At 44.4% G+C, this 21,407-nt stretch overlaps 1 protein-coding gene across 3 annotated transcripts in view; it reads left to right on the top strand.

Annotated features, from left to right (window-relative positions):
* The window catches only part of LOC124000216 (cadherin-13-like), a 701,352-nt gene extending 682,461 nt beyond the window's left edge, over positions 1-18,891 (top strand). For all 3 annotated transcript variants that reach the window (XM_046306448.1, XM_046306439.1, XM_046306433.1), the window contains 3 exons: positions 4,634-4,864; positions 7,180-7,398; positions 16,669-18,891. In XM_046306448.1, the coding sequence (XP_046162404.1) occupies positions 4,634-4,864; positions 7,180-7,398; positions 16,669-16,676 (458 nt within the window). In that variant the 3' untranslated portion in view covers positions 16,677-18,891. The remainder of the gene's footprint in view (positions 1-4,633; positions 4,865-7,179; positions 7,399-16,668) is intronic.
* Positions 18,892-21,407: the final 2,516 nt, after the last annotated feature.

Raw genomic sequence — 21,407 nt, 5'->3', positions numbered from 1 at the left:
CAAAGAGGGGGACGAGTGGTTGACTGGGTTCAATACTCCGATGGGACATTTCTAGTACCAGGTGATGCCGTTTGGACTGACCAACGCTCCTGCTGTGTTCCAAAGTATGGTGAATGATGTTCTGAGAGATATGATTGGTATTTTTGTGTTCGTTTACCTGGATGATATCCTCATCTTCTCGAAGGAGCTTTCTAGCCACGTTCAGCATGTCAAGCAGGTCCTGCAGCGGTTATTGGAGAACTGTCTGTTCGTGAAGGCTGAGAAGTGTGATTTTCACGCCCACACGACGTCCTTCCTCGGGTACATCATCTCCAGGGGAAAGATCAAGATGGACCAAGAGAAGGTTCGGGCGGTTCGGGATTGGGTCCAGCCCGGTACGAGATTGCAGCTCCAGAGATTCCTGGGGTTGGCAAATTTTTATCGGAGGTTTATCCGTGATTACAGCCGGGCGGCCAACCCTTTAACTGTACTGACGTCTTGCACCAGAAAGGTCTGTTGGTCTCTTGAGGCAGACCGAACATTTCTAGATTTGAAGAGCCGATTCACCAACGCCCCCATTCTCTCTCAACCTGACACTTCCCGTCAGTTCGTTGTGGAGGTGGATGCGTCTGATGTGGGGGTGGGCGCCATCCTGTCCCAGCGTAGCTCCACTGACGGTAAACTCCATCCCTGCGCCTTCTACACTTGTCGTCTTTCTCCAGCTGAAAGAAACTACGATGTGGGTAACCGGGAACTTCTTACTGTGAAGCTTGCCTTGGAGGAGTGGCTTCACTGGTTGGAGGGAGCGGAGCAACCGTTTGTGGTCTGGACTGACCACAAGAATCTTACTTACGTGCAATCGGCTAAACGTCTCAACTCCTGTCAGGCCCGGTGGGCTTTGTTTTTTGGACGCTTCAATTTATTCCCTGACGTTCCTACCTGGGTCGAAGAACGGGAAGCCCGGACGCCCTGTCCCGGATGTTCTCCAAGAAGGAGGAGAGTGGGGCCAAGACTGAGACGATTCTTCCCCAGAACGTTGTCGTGGGAGCCGTTACATGGAAGATTGAGGAGGAGGTGATGGTGGATCTTCGGACACAGCCCGGGCCCGGTAACGGTCCACCCGGTCGGTTGTTCGTGCCTGAGTCGGTTCGTTCTGCTGTCCTTCAGTGGTCCCACGCCAGCAAGATAGCTAGTCACCCTGGTGTTGCTCAGACTATGGCGCTACTGTGCAGACGATTTTGGTGGCCTGCCATGGGAGAAGATACCCGGAGGTTTGTTGCCGCATGTCCTGTTTGTGCGCAGAATAAGAGTACCAATCGGGCCAGCTCTGGGCTTCTTCACCCCCTACCTATTCCCCGGCGACCTGGCCCTGGATTTTGTCACGGGGTTGCCCTCTTCTGTTGGTAACACGGTTATTCTGACCATTGTGGATAGATTCAGCAAGTTTGCCCACTTTGTTCCCCTCTCCAAGCTGCCTTCTGCCACTGAGACGTCCGAGATCCTGGTTAGGGAGGTGTTCAGGGTCCACGAGTTGCCCTGTGACATTGTTTCTGACCGTGGTCCTCAGTTTACCTCTGCTGTCTGGAAATCCTTCTGTTTGGCCATTGGAGCTACAGTCAGTCTCACATCTGGATTTCACCCCCAATCTAATGGTCAGGCGGAGATAGCCAACCAGAAGATGGAGTCCACGCTGCGCTGTCTTGTTTCCTCTGATCCCACCTCTTGATCCTCTCAATTACCCTGGGTCGAGTATGCTCATAATACTCTCCCTTCATCTGCCACTGGGATGTCTCCCTTCCAGTGCCTGTACGGTTACCAACCTCCCTTGTTTCCTTCTCAGGAGCGGGATCTCTCGGTTCCTTCTGTCCAGACCCACATTCGTCGTTGCCACCGCACCTGGCATCGGGTCAAGAAGGCCCTCCTTAAGGTTTCTGACCGGTATCAGATCCAGGCGAATTGTCGCCGTATTCCTGCCCCCGCTTATACCGTCGGAGATAGGGTTTGGTTAGCTACACGGGATCTTCCTGAACCAGGCGAGGCAATCATAGTAAAAAGTGGATATTTTATCAGGGGAAATTAGAAACAGGAAGTCCTGCCTCTTGCGCAGTCAGAATATATACACTACAAAAGTGTTTTGACACCCCTTCAAATTAGTGGATTCAGCTATTTCAGCCACACCCATAGCTGATAGGTGTATAAAATTTAACACACTGTCATGCAATCTCCAAAGACAAACACTGACAGTAGAATGGCCCTACTGAAGCGCTCAGTGACTTTCAACATGGCACCGTCATAGGATGCTACTTTTCCAACAAGTCAGTTCATCACATTTCTGCCCTACTAGAGCTACCCTGGTCAACTGTAAGTGCTGTTATTGTGAAATGGAAAAATCTAGGAGCAACAACGGCTCAGCCACTAAGCCGTAGGCCACAGAAGCTCACAGAATGAGACCGTTGAGACCCACTGAGTGCTGAAGGGGGTAGCGCGTAAAAATCCTCTGTCCTTGGTTGAACACTCACTCCAGAGTTCCAAACTGCCTCTGGAAGCAACGTCAGCACAATAACTGTTTGTCGGGAGCTTAATGAAATGGGTTTCCATGGCTGAGCAGCCGCACACCAGCCAGGTTGACACTACCTGCCCGAATGCGTAGTGCCAGCTGTAAAGTTTGGTGGAGGAATTATGGTCTGGAGCTGTTTTTCATTGTTCGGGCTTGGCCCCTTAGATCCAGTGAAGGGCAATTGTAACGCTACAGCATACAAGGACACTAGACAATGCTTCCAACTTTGTGGCAACAGTTTGGGGAAGGCCCTTTCCTGTTTCAGCATGACAATGCCCCCATGCACAAAGTGAGGTCCATACAGAAATATTTTGTTGAGATCGGTGTGGAAGACCTTGACTGGCCTGCACAGAGTCCTGACCTCAACTCCATCGAACACCTGTGGGATGAATTGGAAAGCCGACTTCGAGCCAGGCCTCTTGTGGATGAATGGAAGCGAGTTCCCACAGCAATGTTCCAACATCTAGTGGAAAGCCTTCCCAGAAGAGTGTAGGCTGTTATAGCAGCAAAGGGGGGATAAACTCCATATTAATGCCCATGATTCTGGAATTAAATGTTCGACGAGTAGGTGTCCACATACTTTTGGTCATGTTGTGCATATTTATAAATATTCATAAATTATGGTATTAGACTAAACTTCACTTGCATCATCATCATGGTATTGAGAGATAAACATGAAAATGCTTTGTTATCCAACTGATCTTGTGTCCATTCTGTCATCCTGTGAACCCTTTTCATTGCTGCTCACAGCTATTTTGCTTGTGTATTTTTCCAAGAAGCAATGGTTGGTTCAACTAACCCTTTATCTCACCTAACCCCACTCTGCCCTACGGGTCAGTGTGTCTGAGAACTTTATGTCCCGTCTAGATAAGCCTATATCTGCTGGGATTTTTATAGTAAAAACTTTAGGTATAATTCTTGGTGGGGTTTACAGTGCTTCGAAAGGTTTATCCTGTCTCTGTTTAGTCTTTCTCCAGCCAATGCCACTCAAAGCACCACCTAACCAATAACACGGCCATAAAAATGAAATAGGATCTCATTTGAACAGTTTGACATTTATGACACACACATCTTGACATGATCACCTCCTATTCACTCAAACTTTTCCAGGTACCTGGAAAGCTGATAGCAGTAAGATGATTCTCTAATTTTGATCTTGTCATGTGTGGGTAATTGCCAGTGACTTCCAGAGTTGTTTTGCATGCAGCCACTTTTCAAATCACCTCTAATCTCAATGCAACAGAAAGCTTGTGTCCCAAATGGTACCCTATTCCCTGGTGTACTACTTTTGGCCAAAAGTTGTGCACTAGGGAATAAGGTACCATTTTGGAAATGAACTTTCTGTTTTTTAGAGATTAGAGGAATAGGGTGTCATTTGGGACAAACTCATACAACACATCATTTCTGATGCTGCAGTGCCATCTCTCTGCATCATTCAATTAAGAGTAATCTCATCTAAACAACAAAGTCCTGCTCTCGCTGCCAAGCCAGGTTTCTCTCAACCACTTTTCCCCCCATTTATTTAACTAGGAAAGTCAGTTAAGAACAAATTATTATTTACAATGTCGGCCAAACCCTCCCCTAACCCGGACGACGCTGGGCCAATTTTGCGCCGCCCTATGGGACTTCCGATCACGGCCGGTAGTGAGGGGATCGAACCAGGGTCTGTAGTGACGCCTCTAGCGCTGCGATCCAGTGCCTTAGACTGCTGCCCCACTCGGGAGCCTATTATCGTTTAACCATGATCCAAGTGATTCATGTTCCTTTGGTCTGGAAATGACACACAGTTTGTTTTGTACAGTTCTTTATCAAGTTAAATGAAGCTCAGAGTCAAAGGAAAGAGATAAGGGAACCACAGAGCTAGTATCTGAGGAAGTTGGAACCGCCTGACTGGATTCAAGTGGAAAGAAACTGATACTTGGAAATAGTTGCAGGGGGATAGACTTGGCAAACCTGAAATAAAAATGTCCCAAAACACCAGAGAAATTTTTTGAGTTACAGTACACTAGGCTTTCAGAACAGTGCTGTGTGTCTGTAACAGAGATAGCTGTGTTGTTGATGTTTTACTAACATGTGTAAATTGTGTCCTTCTCACAGGTAGCCCACCAGCCACTGGTACTGGCACTCTGGTCATCCACCTGGAGGACTACAATGACAATGCTCCCTATGTTCACCCATCTGTGGTACGGGTGTGTGAAGACGCCAGGGACAGTGTGGTGATAGTGGGGGGGCGGGACAGGGACATCCACCCCAACACTGGGCCCTTTAAGATCGAGCTGGGGAAGCAGCCAGGGCTGGAGAACACGTGGAAGGTCACCAGGGTCAACAGTGAGTTCAGACAGTTACTTACAGAACATTACACTCCCTAGGCTGCTACCTACAGAACCGTACACTAACTAGGCTGCTATCTACAGAAAAGTATACTCGCAAGGCTGCTATCTACAGAAGAGTACACTCCCCAGGCTGCTAACTACTGAATAGTACACTCACTAGGCTGCTTAATACAAAACAGTACACTCACTAGGCTGCTATCTAAAGAATTATAAACTCACTAGGCTGCTACCTACAGAACAGTACAATCCCAAGGCTGCTATCTACAGAACAGTACACTCCCTAGGCTGCTATCTACAGAATAGTACACTCACTAGGCTGCTACGTACAGAATAGTGCACTCACTAGGCTGCTATCTACAGAACAGCACACTCACTAGGCTGCTATCTAGAGAAGTATAAACTCACCAGGCTGCTACAGGCACTCCATAGGCTGCAACCTACAGAACAGTACACTCACTAGGCTGCTATCTGCAGACAGGTACACTCACTTGTTACTATCTACAGAACAATATACTCCAAAGGCTGCTACCTACAGAACAGTACACCCACTAGGCTGCTACCCATGGAACAGTACACTCACTAGGCTGCTACCTACAGAATCGTACACTCACTAGCTTGCTACATGGAGAACAGTACACTCACTAGGCTGCTACCTACAGAACAGTACCCTCACTAGGCTGCTATCTGCAGACAGGTACACTCACTTGCTGCTAACTACTGAACAGTACACTGACTAGGCTGCTATCTACAGAACAGTACACTCACTAGGCTGCAACCTACAGAACAGTACACTCACTAGGCTGCTACCTACAGAACAGTACACTCACTTGGCTGCTATCTACAGAACAGTACACTCACTCTGCTGCTACCTGTAGATCAATACACTCACTTGGCTGCTATATACATAACGGTACACTCACGATTCTGCTACCTAGAGAACAGTACACTCACTATGCTGCTACCTACAGAACAGTACACTCACTAGGCTGCTACCTACAGAACTGTACACTCTCTTGGCTGCTACCTACAGAACAGTACACTCACTAGGCTGCTATCTACATAACAGTACACTCACTCGGCTGCTATCTGTAGAACATTACACTAACTAGCCTGCTACCTTCAGAACAGTACACTCCCTAGTCTATTTTTGGCACACACTAGGCTGCTATCTGCAGGTACTAAACACTTTATAGACTGCTACCTGCAGAACAGTACACTCACTAGACTGCTACCTACAGATCAGTACACTCCCTAGGCTGCTACCTACAGAACAGTATTCTCACTCTGCTGGTACCTGCAGATCAGTACACTCACTAGGCTGCTATCTACATAACGGTACAGTCTCTAGGCTGCTACCTACAGAACAGTACACTCCCTAGTCTATTTTTGGCACACACTAGGCTGCTATCTGCAGGTACTAAACACTGTATAGACTGCTACCTGCAGAACAGTACACTCACTAGACTGCTACCTACAGATCAGTACACTCCCTAGGCTGCTATCTATAGAATGGTACACTCACTTTGCTACTACCTACAGATCAGTACACTCCCTAGGCTGCTATCTATAGAATGGTACACTCACTTTGCTACTATCTACAGAACAGTACACTCCCTAGGCTGCTACCTACAGAACAGTATTCTCACTCTGCTGGTACCTGCAGATCAGTACACTCACTAGGCTGCTATCTACATAACGGTACAGTCTCTAGGCTGCTACCTACAGAACAGTGCACTCACTAGGCTGCTACCTATAGAAGAGTACACTCCCTACGCTGCTTTCTACAGAACAGTACACTCACTAGGCTGCTATCTACTGAACAGTACTCTCACTAGGCTGCTACAGGCATTTATATTGGTATAGTGGGGAATTACAGGGTACATCATTCTGCCGCTTATCCCATATCATGTGAGAAGGCTTATCATTATAAGCATGCTAGAGGGTTCTGTCATTTATTCATTAATGCACAACCATTTGTGTGTGTGTATGTGTGTTTGGGGGTGTTCAGTTCGAATTGAATACATTCAATTCAGGAAGTGATTTGAATAAACATGTACAGTTGGATAAATGTCTGGAAAAAAATTGCTTAAACTTTTCAGTTGACTGAGAATGAAATAGATATTTTCCATTTTTTATGAGATCATTGGAATTTGACCCCAAGCCGAGTGTGTGTGTGCTTATGCATTTAAATTAATTTATCTCTTGCCTGTATAATTTTCATGTTTGTAGAGTATGGCATGTAATCCAGCATGAAAGTATCAAAACATAATTATCTTGTCAGTTAACCTCATTGGCTGGTATATGTTTCAGACACACATGCTCAGATCATGCTGCTACAGAATATGAAGAGGGCCAACTACCAGCTGCCTCTGGTAGTGACAGACTCGGGCCTGCCTCCGCTCTCCAACAGCACCGAGATCAAGGTCCAGGTGTGCACCTGTAAGAAAAACAGAATGGACTGCAGTGGTGCTGGCTCTGTACGCTCCAACCTGATGTTGCTGCTGGGACTAGTCCTGCTCTCCCTACTCTGTGAGTATACAGTAACTCTAGTCCTGCACTCCCTACTCTGTGAGTATACAGTAACTCTAGGCCTGCTCTCCCTACTCTGTGAGTATATAAGTAACTCTAGGCCTGCTCTCCCTACTCTGTGAGTATATAGTAACTCTAGGCCTGCTCTCCCTACACTGTGAGTACATAACAACTCTAGTTCTGCTCTCCCTACTCTGTGATTATATTGCAACAAGTCCTGCTCTCCCTACTCTGTGAGTATATAGCAACTCTAGGTCTGCTCTCCCAACTCTGTGAGTATATAGCAACAAGTCCTGCTCTCCCTACTCTGTGAGTATATAGCAACTCTAGTTCTGCTCTCCCTACTCTGTGATTATATAGCAACTAGTCCTGCTCTCCCTACTCTGTGAGTATATAGTAAGTCTAGGCCTGCTCTCCCTACTCTGTGATTATATAGCAACTAGTCCTGCTCTCCCTACTCTGTGAGTATATAGTAAGTCTAGGCCTGCTCTCCCAACTCTGTGAGTATATAGTAACTCTAGGCCTGCTCTCCCTACTCTGTGAGTATATAGCTACAAGTCCTGCTCTCCCTACTCTGTGAGTATATAGCAACTCTAGGTCTGCTCTCCCTACTCTGTGATTATATAGCAACTAGTCCTGCTCTCCCTACTCTGTGAGTATATAGTAACTCTAGGCCTGCTCTCCCTACTCTGTGAGTATATAGTAACTCTAGGCCTGCTCTCCCTACGCTGTGAGTACATAACAACTCTAGTTCTGCTCTCCCTACTCTGTGATTATATAGCAACAAGTCCTGCTCTCCCTACTCTGTGAGTATATAGCAACTCTAGGTCTGCTCTCCCAACTCTGTGAGTATATAGCAACAAGTCCTGCTCTCCCTACTCTGTGAGTATATAGCAACTCTAGTTCTGCTCTCCCTACTCTGTGATTATATAGCAACTAGTCCTGCTCTCCCTACTCTGTGAGTATATAGTAAGTCTAGGCCTGCTCTCCCTACTCTGTGATTATATAGCAACTAGTCCTGCTCTCCCTACTCTGTGAGTATATAGTAAGTCTAGGCCTGCTCTCCCAACTCTGTGAGTATATAGTAACTCTAGGCCTGCTCTCCCTACTCTGTGAGTATATAGCAACTCTAGTTCTGCTCTCCCTACTCTGTGATTATATAGCAACTAGTCCTGCTCTCCCTACTCTGTGAGTATATAAGTAACTCTAGGCCTGCACTCCCTACTCTGTGATTATATAGCAACTAGTCCTGCTCTCCCTACTCTGTAAGTATATAGCAACTATGGGCCTGCTCTCCCTAATCTGTGAGTATGTAGCAACTAGTCCTGCTCTCCCTACTCTGTGATTATATAGCAACTAGTCCTGCTCTACCTTCTCTGTGAGTATATAGTAACTCTAGGCCTGCTCTCCCTACTCTGTGAGTATATAGTAACTCTAGTCCCGCTCTCCCTACTCTGTGAGTATACAGTAACTCTAGTCCTGCTCTACCTACTCTGTGAGTATACAGTAACTCTAGTCCTTCTATACCTGCTCTGTGAGTATACAGTAACTCTAGTCCTGCTGTCCCTACTCTGTGAGTATATAGTAACTATAGTCCTGCTGTCCCTACTCTGTGAGTATACAGTAACTCTAGTCCTGCTGTCCGTACACTGTGGGTATATAGTAACTATAGTCCTACGGACAATTCCTTCGAACTCATGGTTTTTGCTCTGACATGCACTGTCAACTATGGGACCTCATATAGACAGGTGTGTGCCTTTCCAGATCATGTCCAATTAATTGGATTTAACACAGGTGGGCTCCAATCAAGTTGTAGAAAGAATGATCAATGGAAACCGGATGCACCTGTGCTCACTTTCGAGTGTCTTAGCAAAGGGTCTGAATACTTATGTAAATAACGTATGTTTTTAATGTTGAATACATTTGCAAACATTTCTAAGAACCTGTTTTTGCTTTGTCATTATGTGGTATTGTGTGTAGATTGCTGTAAGGTAACAAAATGTGGAAAAAGTCAAGGGGTCTGAATATTTTCCAAAGGCACTGTATTTAGCAAAGATGGGATAGGTCTACATTTAGTTATTTTGTTTCTGTAAGCTGTTTAACAAACTATAACTGATTAACAGCCAATGGTAGAATCACTCAACATTATGGTCAAAGGAGAGCGAATCAAGCAGGTTTCTGATGTTAAATATCCTGGAATAATTTCATGATCGAAACTTAAGTTTGATAAACATACAAAAATATCTGCAGAACAGTGAAAGCAAGTCTCATCTGTTTTAAGTTAATAAGAAACCCTTTGATATTGCATTTTTGTTTTTACACACAATAATAATTTCACATTTATCCTATTGCATGACAACATGGACACAGAATCACTCTACAATAGAGCCTTCACTGCACCATCATTTGTTTAGTAGTACATTTATCAATGTAATTTCGATTTTTAAATACTTGTGTGGACTCATGCCACAATCACTCTGCAACTTAGTGACAATATTGCAATCTACAGGTACATGCACTCACTCGGGGGCACTAGTGCTAACTGTAGAATTCTAATGTGCAGGGTTTGCTATTGCTCAGTCAACAATCTGTGTGAAAAGAGTTAGACTCTGGAACTTGCTTCCAGATGACATTATAATTGGCAAACTCTCAGTGAGTTTAAACATAGTAAAAGTAAAATGTATAGACCTAAAACGGTTTCTGGAAACAAATAATGACAGGTTCTGGACTAGAGGGCAATGACTATTCTCCATCGGCTTGGGTTTTTAAGACGTGGATTGGCTTGGTTTGGGTCTGTGTTTGTGAAACTGTATGTTTAGTATGTATTTTTTTGCTGTTTTTGTTTGTTGTTGTTTATGTATATGCATGTGTGCGTGTATGTACTGTATATAAATGTATGTATACAGTATGTACTTCTATGAATATGTCTTTATTTATTTAGTATTTTCTTTCTTTGTTTGTGTTTCTTTTCTGAATTTTCTTGTTATGTTACTGTCTATCTAGGGACAGGTACCGTAAATTAGCACAAGCTAACGTTATGATGCAATAAATACAGAACTTGAAGCAACCACATATTTAGCCATGGAGCACGTTCTGATTGGCCGGTCAGGGGCCAAGCCTCGACACACCCACAACTTGTTTGTTCATCAAAACCCAGCCCTTTCGAGCAAATACCAGCATCTGCGCCAATAACTGTGCTTATGAAAATAGCTAAAATATTTCTGACACACCCTCGAACTTATAGCACTACCCCCCCAGCGCTTAGATTGACCGTTGCATTAGGTTTTACCATTGCATTAGGTTTGTTAAAATAGAGTCCACAATGTTCTTAAACTATTAAACCATAGAAGTAAACAAGAGCAGTTATATCCAGACTCCACATTCCTCTCATATCGACATGAACTGGGTAGCATACGCGTTCATTAAATCTCAGACATCTTCGCAGCTACTTGTAGGCATGTTCCCAGCATCTCTTCTGTTTTTTATGATGTTTCTGTGTCTCCCCCACCGTTAGTCTGGCATCCCCTGCTACAGCCAGGAGCTTCCCAGGGACTCCTGTTGGGAGCTCAAGCTGTATATCTCATTTATACCATTAGTGATTAAATGTATAATTTACCCCTCGATTGGGAATGGGAGGCATAATGAAGGAGATCTAACAGCCAGTCTATATAGATGCCTATCCTGTGTTCAGAGGGGGATTGGGGCTGAGCTGGTGTTATGGCTGAGTTCTGTGCAGTGTTGGGCAGGAGAGGAGCCAGAGGAGGGAGGCGACGGGGTAATCTGTAATTCAACACACAGTGGAGCCATTGAGAGTGTTGAGCCTAAGACACCCACAGCTCTGATCATACCAAGCAGCCACTGATTCCCTCTCTCTACCTCACATCTCTCATTCTCTCTCTATCCCTCATCTCTCTCACTCTCGCTCTCACTTCCCCTTCTCTCTCTGTTTTTCTTCTTCTTTATCACTCATTACTCTCTGTCTCTATCTATCTCTCAACCTCCAGCCATCCCTGGTTTACAATAACTATCTCTTTTCTTCATCTCTTCATTTTCTCTCCATATCTCACTCACACTCCCTTTGGGTATGTATCTGTCCATCTGTCCTCTCTCTGTCTGTCTACTTTTCATTCTGTCTCTCTAGAGTGTTGAGCCTAAGACACCCACAGTTCTGATCATACCAAGCAGCCTCTGTCTCTGTCTCTGTCTCTGTCTCTGTCTCTGTCTCTGTCTCTGTCTCTGTCTCTGTCTCTGTCTCTGTTTCTCTGTCTCTCTCTCTCTGTCTGTTTGTGTGTTCTATATGCTAGATGAGCAGTGCTTTGTTATCAGTGGTCCCTGTGGAAATCAGTCTGTGTATGTGCACAGTGAATGTTAATTGGGTGGCAGTGTGGATTGTGAAATTCTCCTCCTTTGATCTGGCATTCATTAAGACACACCATACTGTACTGATACTCTGGCATTCATTATGACACACCATACTATACTGATAGACTCTGGCATTTATTAACCAACCATGTACCTCAGCTAGAACTCCAAGCATGTCCTTTCATTGGTCAACAACATAGCTGAATGGGGTGTGTTATGTAGAGTTGCAGACAGTAAGGCCTCAGCAGCAGGCACTGCAGCATATTATTCAGCTGAGCCGTGCAGCATGGAGAGACAGGTAGTGATATATAGAGGGAGGCAATCTTTGTCTGTGTGCCCAGTGGGAGCTGGTGAGAGAAGAGAGCTGGGCCACAGAGGTCTCCTCTGTATTAGAGTCAGTACAGCGATCCACACACACAGAGAGATTACTTTTGTCAGGGCACATCAGCCTGACCCAGGCTCAACCACTCAGGGACAGATAGAGAGGAGAAAGGTGTGAGGAGATTAGACACAAGTCAAACACACGCACGTACACACACAATTTCATACGGTACAGGACTTCTGTCAAACACCCACTCTCACCCATCCATATGTACGTACATGTACCTTCACATAGACAGACACATTGTGAAAACACACTTTCAGAACATGTGCACATGTACTTTCTGCATATACATTAACATTGTGACTCTCTGCAGGCCTTCTATAGCAGGCTATGTGTACTTCAAGAAGGAAAGCTCTTAAACACTGAGTGGGTGGTGGAGGTTGCTGTAAGTCAATCAGAGAGGACTGCACTCAACCTAAGGAGAGACGCTGCTCCATCAATCTTCCTCACTGGGCAGCAGGCTCCAAAGTGACTGTCTCTCTGCCCAGCCCCACAGAAGAAAATCCATGTCCACATGTACCCTCCTGATCCTTTTCAAGGATAAAGAACTCCGGTGGTGTTACTTTTACACACTCTTAAATGATGTATGTAAGCCTCTGGGACAGAGCCGGTGTTGAGAGAACACAGATATTCTACTGTAGCATTTACTGCTGCTAAATCCCTGGTTGAATCCAGGAGCTTAGTCCGTCCCTGTTGATGTGTGAGCCTCTACAGTGTGATCAACGTGTAGCAGGACTTTACCACAGACCCTTAACTCATTAGACACCAAATACCACTTGTATTTGTGCTGCTTTAACTCAGACAACAGAGTCTAACTGGGCTTATAGTGGATTTCATATGTCAAAGAACACATAGATGTAGCTGGTGTATGTTTTGTATGTTCTTGTGTTGTGGATCAAATTCTCTGGATGGTGCTTACTGTTTGCCATTTAATAACAAAATAAGGGCCATTGTTAGAAGCATTTTAATAAATGAAGTGTAACTATTTTGTTGAGAAATGCTCTAAATAAGATTGGAAACCCAATTTGCGAGTGTGGCAGAGATGACCACAGTGCCCCCTATCTCCCTGTCAGTGAATGGCCTGACTGAAAGACCGTGTTTATGTATTATCTCTCTCCAGCAGGTTCTGTCAGGTCTAAAATGGAAGTCTAGCATCATGTGATGTTGGGGCTGTTGGATGGACAGGAGCATGTAAATATATAGTCATTTTTCGCATGAGCGCTGTGGGCACCACTGGCTTTTTAAGATGAATAGGTTTTTAGTTATTAAGCTTATGAGGAAAACACATGTGAGCGGAGGTGATAACGTGAAAGGCATGGGTGAACGAGTGGCTGCAGTATTAAACAAGTTGACATTTCCTCTCCCACTCCCATTGGGCTGTCTCAAGGCTCAGTCAACCTCCTGCAATCTCCTCTATGCAGTCTATGCAACATCACCAGCCCAGCACCACAGTCCAACATGGCCTGTTTTGCAATCTAACAGAGATGCTGAATGTTGTGCTATAGCAGTATAATGTTGACTGCATTGGGACATTCACAATGATGCCCCTGTTATTAGCTATCAGTTAAAGGTTGATGAGGCTCTTTAGGGGATATTTGACATGTATTCCCTGTGTGGGTATATTGTTGTTAGCGTTTGTCTGAGGCCGAGATGAACTCGGTGGGATTTTATAAGCAGCTAGAGATCTGATAAAAGACTGGATGACGAATCTCAGAGAGAAAATGCAATTCATCCACAAATAAGGGAATATACCCAGGCAGACTCCCTGCCATAGTCTGCCAACAACAATTCCTTCACAGTGATGTTTAAATCCACTTTCCTGCCCAAACAGCCACTCTCTTGGCTCTAATCCACTCAGTTACAGGAGCAGATTATTTAGGGGAAGGAGAAATAGGATCCTCCTCCTCCTTGGTAACATTCTTATTCCTCTTTTAATCCCTTTGTTCTAATTTAATAGGCATGACATTACCTGGCTGATAAACTCTCACCCTCGTACCCTGAAATTGTTCTCCAATGTCATGTTTTAAACTGTGTCTAGTCTAGTCATGCCTGTATTACTGGATGATGGCTCTTTGAGAACTATTTCATGTTTGGCAAAGAATCATTTGAAGAGCACTGATTTTCTTTTCATGCAATCAAATGTTTTATTTGAGTTGGTTCTAGTTTTGTCAGAACTACTCTCGTTGATGCCATAATGGGAAGCAAAGAGTGACAGTGAGGGTTGCTGATATATGATTACATGTTCAAAAGGCAAACTTTGCATTCCTCCTTCTCTTCAGAAATGTAGCAGATATTGGATATGGCTAACCATATGCTGTGAGACTTGTCTCTTGATATATTGACATTGAGAATGAGATGAAGATGGAGGAGAGCAGGGTAAATCCACAGGCATGCAGGGAGGATGGTAATTCTGCTGGACTGGAGATTACGAGGGCAGCCCTCCTGTGAGCTATCACATTTGCCTCAACTCCAGCTGACTGCTGCCATAAGCACTTTCACCCAATTAAGGTGATGGTGATTAGATCAAACAGCCCTCTGTCTCCCTTTATCCCTCTCTGCCTCCTCCTCCTCTGTCCCTTTCTCCCTCTCTCTCTCCCTCTCCATCTCCTCCCATCTCTCTCTCTTTCTTTCTCCGTCATTCCCTCCTCGTCTCAGCCTCTCCAGGTACAGCAGGTGTGATTGTCAATGTCCTTCCCCATTCTCACTCAGGTGGGTGGAAGTGAGGGAAGGAAGGGTCTATTTTATCCACTCTTTGCTGGACTTCATTGCCTCCGTGTGAGAGCTGAGGTGAATTGATCTACCCGTGTATTTTCATGTTTCAGGCCATGAGTTTTTAGCCAGAGGGGGAACAATTGGTACGTTTCAAGGCCTGCACGCATGAATAAAAGTTCCCAGAGTCTCATTACATTTTCAAAACTTATCTCACGCAGCCCCAGAGTGTTGTGCAATTTAGATTTCCTTTTCAGAATCCCTTACACCTACACAATAGAAAAGAGGGCCAGTGGAAAACAACAACTGTGAGAATAAAAATCAATAGTACCTCCCATTAGATATTCCCCCCATTGAATCAGGCACACTTTGATCGCTCCGAAAAATGTTAAGTCTACGGGTCAATTCATTTCAAAATGTCTCGCAAAATTACATTTCACATTTCTCAAAACTACTCTCTAATCTTAGGTGAGACAGAGGAGGAAAGACAGACAGAAAAAGAGAGACAGATATCACATAAAATAAAACAGTCTTAAATCAACCCTGAAAATCTTAAACAAAGAAAAGGATGCTGTAGACAGCTGTAGCTGCAGTCAGAATACAGATCAAGCTGACTAAATGTGCCATATGCTCAATTTAACAAGGAAAGTAATATTAGTGTGATCATGTACATTTATATACTTGATACTTCTTATGAACTTCGTCTACACTGCATGAATTTTCCGAGTAGATCTCGAAAGGAAAACCTACATAAACCTAAAAACCTACGCTGCAGCTCAAGACTCACAGGTCTTCAGTAAAAGTCAGGACATGTTATATCTTTCTGTGTATCAGATATAAAATGCCTCTTCTATGGGCTAAAGATATTGCCTTTTTAATGTTCCCCCATTCAGATATCAGATCTGTGTAGCATATAGACCTTTGAGCAACCCAGCTGCTCTGCGGCAGAGCGAGAGCGTGTCTCCACTTTCAACAGGAACTACACACACACTTCTACACGGAGTCGTGAGCTCAGGCAGGATCAGTCCTATGGTCCTGAAGGGTCTGTTCTTTCTCTTCCAGACAGGGCTGAAAAACAACCACACTCATACAGTGGCTACAGTATATGTCATAATGGGAGAAACAGAAAGAGAGAGAGAGAAACAGATATGGAGAGAGTTCTGAGTACAGCCCGCGGTGACAGCATAGAGCAAAGGAGACTGGTCCAGAGGAGAGGGATGGCAGAGAGAGACAGGCAGATGGATTGATAACATCTCACATTTCATATTGCGGTGTGTATGTGTGTCTGTGTGTGAGGAAAGGTACAGTATATACTGATAGCACTATCTGTAACAGCCTGTGAATTAAAAGTTATCATGCTGTAATCTGATTTATATCATTGTAAGATATTTATGATACCTTTACTACTCTACTTGTATGTAACTCATATATGACCCTGTGTAGATATAAAGGTAACAGGCTGCGATACATTTTTTTTTTAAAGTGTGTGATACATTACAACTATAGAAAATACATAGATATTGTCCCATTCAACTGGGACATGACAGAAGAGGACGTGTCATTGCCAAGCCCGGAGATGTTTCCATGTCCAGCTAAAAAGACAGATCATTGCGTTTCTAAATTCTGTCTAAATCTAGAACCAAGAATTTGTTTTTTAATCTTCTATGTCCTCTCCATCCTGAATCTTTAATGTATTGATGCCTATCACCTGTCTTGTGTAATTGATTGCAACTGATCTGTATTGAAGATACCCTTAACTATCTGTTTATCTTTCTCTTCCTGTCTCTTCTCCTTTTTCTATTCTCTCCTTTCAGGCCTGTAAATTTTGCTGAAATCTACTGTAGTCTACATGCAACACTGAAGAGAAACAACATATCTCCCCTACGTGACCAAGCCTAAGGAAAGAGAAGACCTCTCACCATAACGACAACAACTAGCAAACAATTTAAAAAATACAGTTCGGACTGGACCTCTGTGGTACTGAGATTCTTGGGTGTCCCAACGATTTCTCACCCATCCATGGCCCCAGGCTCCCCACCAGGTTTTAGTTACCCCCAACCCCCCCTTCATCTCTACCTCACCCGTCTCAATGTCCATTACCGCCCCTAGCTCTGTTCCCCCTCACCTGAACAGTTGTAGTTGCCCCTGGTCTTCTCCCTTGCCCGTCCCTCTCCCACTCCTTGCCCGCCTGTCTTCTCCCTCCATCGCTGTGTTGTCATGGACACCACCGCCTAAATGGACTCTTTCGCTGGGAAAGGAAATACGGCATAGTCTGAGCTACTGGATACTGAATGGGGAATAGCATTTACTTTTTGATGTATTACTTTATTTTATCTTGTTTCGTACTATAATGAGAGACAAAAGCCAGTTTTTGTCTGCAGTGGTTGTGGTCTCTGTGGGCAAAATGGTAGCCATAAGCCTTCTCAAGTCAGAAGTTTCTGGAGTATTTTTTGGATTTATTTTGTTTCTATTGCATTAGTTGTCATGGAGTGGAAAACAATATCTTTATAGTAATGGTGTTAAACTTTTAAAAAAGTACACTATATATATTTTCTTTTTTACCATTGTACAAATATATTAATTAACCTATGTACTTCGACTGAAGGCTCTTCAATTACCCTTACAGAAAAAAAATTAAACCTTTTTGTGGACTTTAGGCACTATTTCTAATGTTATCGATGTGTTTCCTATTTTTTATGTAAATCAATTTTGGGGGTTGGAACCAAAATAAATGATTGTTCAATCGTTTCATTCGGAACAGAACAATTTTTTGTTGTTGTCCCATTCCACTGTTCCGACCAGCAAAATAAAGTTCTGTACCAGTTCAAACCCCCAAAAAGTAACAATTTATATTGTTCCTTTTTTGATTATTTTTTTTGCTTTCAGCTCAACATTAAATTACTTCACCAATCAGGGCGTATAGAGCAGCTTGCTATGCGTGAGATGCGACAGAAATTTTGTGGCTGCTTCTTGGCTCCTGCGGCCTTTGTGACCTTGAGGTCTCTCCGACGGTAACAATGTGGCTTGAAGCGTTGAGCATCTTGATATGACACGCATTATCTGGATTAGGCCCACAGAAATATACCTGCTAGGGATCGGCTTCAATGTAGGAACTTTAGAGAGTGGGCTTAATGTTTGACCAGAGCTAGCTACCAGAATTTTCCCTGCTAGGGATCGGCTTCAATGGAGGAACTTTAGAGAGTGGGCTTAACGTTGGACCAGAGCTAGCTACCAGAATTATACCTGCTAGGGATCGGCTTCAATGGAGGAACTTTAGAGAGTGGGCTTAATGTTGGACCAGAGCTAGCTACCAGAATTAAAAACCATACCTTTTGTAGTTAATAAATCCAATGTGAAACGTGATAAATATTGCATCCTTAACTAGTATTGAAAAAGTGAATCTCTTCTTTCTAATTTAAAATCCCTCCCTAATTTCTGAATCATGCCAGTAGGCCAGTATAATGTCAGTAGGCTACAGTAGTGGGAGGGGCAGGTAGCCTGCGCACACACTGGCAAAGATTTTCAGCTGGCAAATATGTTCAGCTGGAAGGGAGACGCTGGAATACGTTTCTGAGTGACAGAGTGAGGGCTTTGCATAGGCACTTTGTTGCATTTATACCGAAAAAAATGCCCGGAATGTAAAGGAACGTTTAACTGGTTCCCATGCTTTTCAAATTACGGTTCTGTTCCGGAACAGTATAGATCACTTTTGTTCCCTGTTCTGATTCTGTTCCTTGAAACCTGAACCGGTTCCAACCCCCGACCTGGAGTTTTCATTTGCTTTGAAGATTGGTAATCTGTCTGCCTTGTGTTACATGGTCTTGTTTGTACCACTAGAACCCCCCCACCCGAGTCACACAAAGAGGTCAAGGAAAGCTATTGAATTGGTGTTTTGTTTTTTGCGCTCATAAAAAAAGTGTGTATGGTTTGTGTGGAAGACCCCATGATTCATGATAAAGCAAAGAAAAATATGATATTTTGAATGAGTTATGTCTGTCTTTTGCACTAATTTAATAAAGCTGTTACTGTAATTCCCATCACTATACATGTTATTGTTTGTGTGAGCCCCATTGATTGACTTACAGGGCGGGTAAGTGTGTTTGCCAGCTGGTTTTGCCAGCAAAATGGAGACTCAAGGTCACTCTAACGGGCCCAGAATCCATATCTAAAAAAAATGTGGGGCTCTCCGCAATGCGGAGATATGGTTTCTGGGCCCGTTAGAGGTCGCCCCATAGAACAACATGTAGCTTTTAAGCAAATTCTCTGCAATTCTACACATTTTTCCATGGGCAGTGCAAACATTTTGCATTTTTAAAATGTAATTCTACTCATTTTGCCATGGGGAGGAGAGAGAACCTTGCCATTTTAAAGCTAGTTTCCTGCAATTCTACATATTTTGCCATGTGATGGAGAGAAGATTTAGCTGTTTTCAAGCTAATTTCCTGCAATTGTGAAGATGTTCATATGATATCTGTGTGAGAGTGACTAATAGAATCAATGGGGGAAGTTTTCAAGATCATTTCCTGCAATTCTTAACATTTTGCCATGACTTCTGCCATGTACATATGCTATCTGTGTGAGAATGACTAACAAAATCAATGGCGGCCCACATGAGGTCAGAGACCCTGGGTCAGTAATTTATTAGGCTACAGATGAAATAACTTAAGATGAACTTCACAGGGTAATAAAAGTGCATGGTGATCTTGTTGCAATACATTTTGAGGGTCTGATTCTGGTGACATGATGATCGATCAAATCTAAATATTCAGCTCTTATCCATTATAATCTCATCATGTAGACTAGCCTACATACACAGCCTACCTTACAGTATCTGCGAGCTGTTGGCTCGAGCACACGTGCAAAGACCAGAGTAGGCACATTTACTATTTAACCCAGCAGTTTTTGTGACAAAACTATCAGTAGAGTACAAAAATACAATGGATAAACTGTCATGCAGGTGAATGAGGACCCAAAAGCGACTTGGCGAAAACAGAGTATTTAATCCAGAATAAACTTTACAAAACAAAAAGCATAATACTACACGTAAAGACAAGAACAGACTGGAGACTTGATCGAGAACTGCAGGTTGCCTCGGGAAGGCACTTGAACCAAGCAGACTCAGACACCTGCTCACCACGCAGCATCTGAGGGAAACACGACACGACAGGGCAAAACATTGACACAGCACGGTGAATTATAAATGAGGATCCGACAGGGCAGGTACGGGAAACAAGGAGTGAAATAGGGACTCTAATCAGGGAAAAGGATCGGGAACAGGTGTGGGAAGACTAAATGATGATTAGGGGAATAGGAACAGCTGGGAGCAGGAACGGAACGATAGAGAGAAGAGAGAGCGAGAGAGTGAGAGAGGGAGGGGGAGAGAGAGGGATAGAAAGAGGGAAAGAACCTAATAAGACCAGCAGAGGGAAACGAATAGAATGGGAAGCACAGGGACAAGACAAGATAATAAATGACAAAACATGACAGTACCCCCACTCACCGAGCGCCTCCTGGCGCACTCGAGGAGGAATCCTGGCGGCAACGGAGGAAATCATCAATGAGTGAACGGTCCAGCACGTCCCGAGACGGAACCCAACTCCTCTCCTCAGGACCGTAACCCTCCCAATCCACTAAGTATTGGTGACCCCGTCCCGAGAACGCATGTCCATGATCTTATGTACCTTGTAAATAGGTGCGCTCTCGACAAGGACGGGAGGGGGGAGGGAAGACGAACGGGGTGCGAAGAAAGGGCTTAACACAGGAGACATGGAAAACAGGATGGACGCGACGAAGATGTCGCGGAAGAAGCAGTCGCACAGCGACAGGATTGACGACCTGGGAGACACGGAACGGACCAATGAACCGCGGAGTCAACTTACGAGAAGCTGTCGTAAGAGGAAGGTTGCGAGTGGAAAGCCACACTCTCTGGCCGCAACAATACCTAGGACTCTTAATCCTGCGTTTATTGGCGGCTCTCACAGTCTGTGCCCTGTAGCGGCAAAGTGCAGACCTCACCCTCCTCCAGGTGCGCTCACAACGTTGGACAAACGCTTGAGCGGAGGGAACGCTGGACTCGGCAAGCTGGGAAGAGAATAGAGGAGGCTGGTAACCCAGACTACTCTGAAACGGAGATAACCCGGTAGCAGACGAAGGAAGCGAGTTGTGAGCGTATTCTGCCCAGGGGAGCTGTTCTGCCCAAGACGCAGGGTTTCTGAAAGAAAGGCTGCGTAGTATGCGACCAATCGTCTGATTGGCCCTCTCTGCTTGACCGTTAGACTGGGGATGAAACCCGGAAGAGAGACTGACGGACGCACCAATCAAACGACAGAACTCCCTCCAAAACTGTGACGTGAATTGCGGGCCTCTGTCTGAAACGGCGTCTAACGGGAGACCATGAATTCTGAACACATTCTCGATAATGATTTGTGCCGTCTCCTTAGCGGAAGGAAGTTTAGCGAGGGGAATGAAATGTGCCGCCTTAGAGAACCTATCGACAACCGTAAGAATCACAGTCTTCCCCGCAGACAAAGGCAGACCGGTAATGAAGTCTAGG

Source organism: Oncorhynchus gorbuscha, linkage group LG02 (genome assembly GCF_021184085.1).
Source record: "Oncorhynchus gorbuscha isolate QuinsamMale2020 ecotype Even-year linkage group LG02, OgorEven_v1.0, whole genome shotgun sequence".
Taxonomy (NCBI): domain Eukaryota; kingdom Metazoa; phylum Chordata; class Actinopteri; order Salmoniformes; family Salmonidae; genus Oncorhynchus; species Oncorhynchus gorbuscha.
This window is presented reverse-complemented; position numbering and strand designations above follow the sequence as displayed.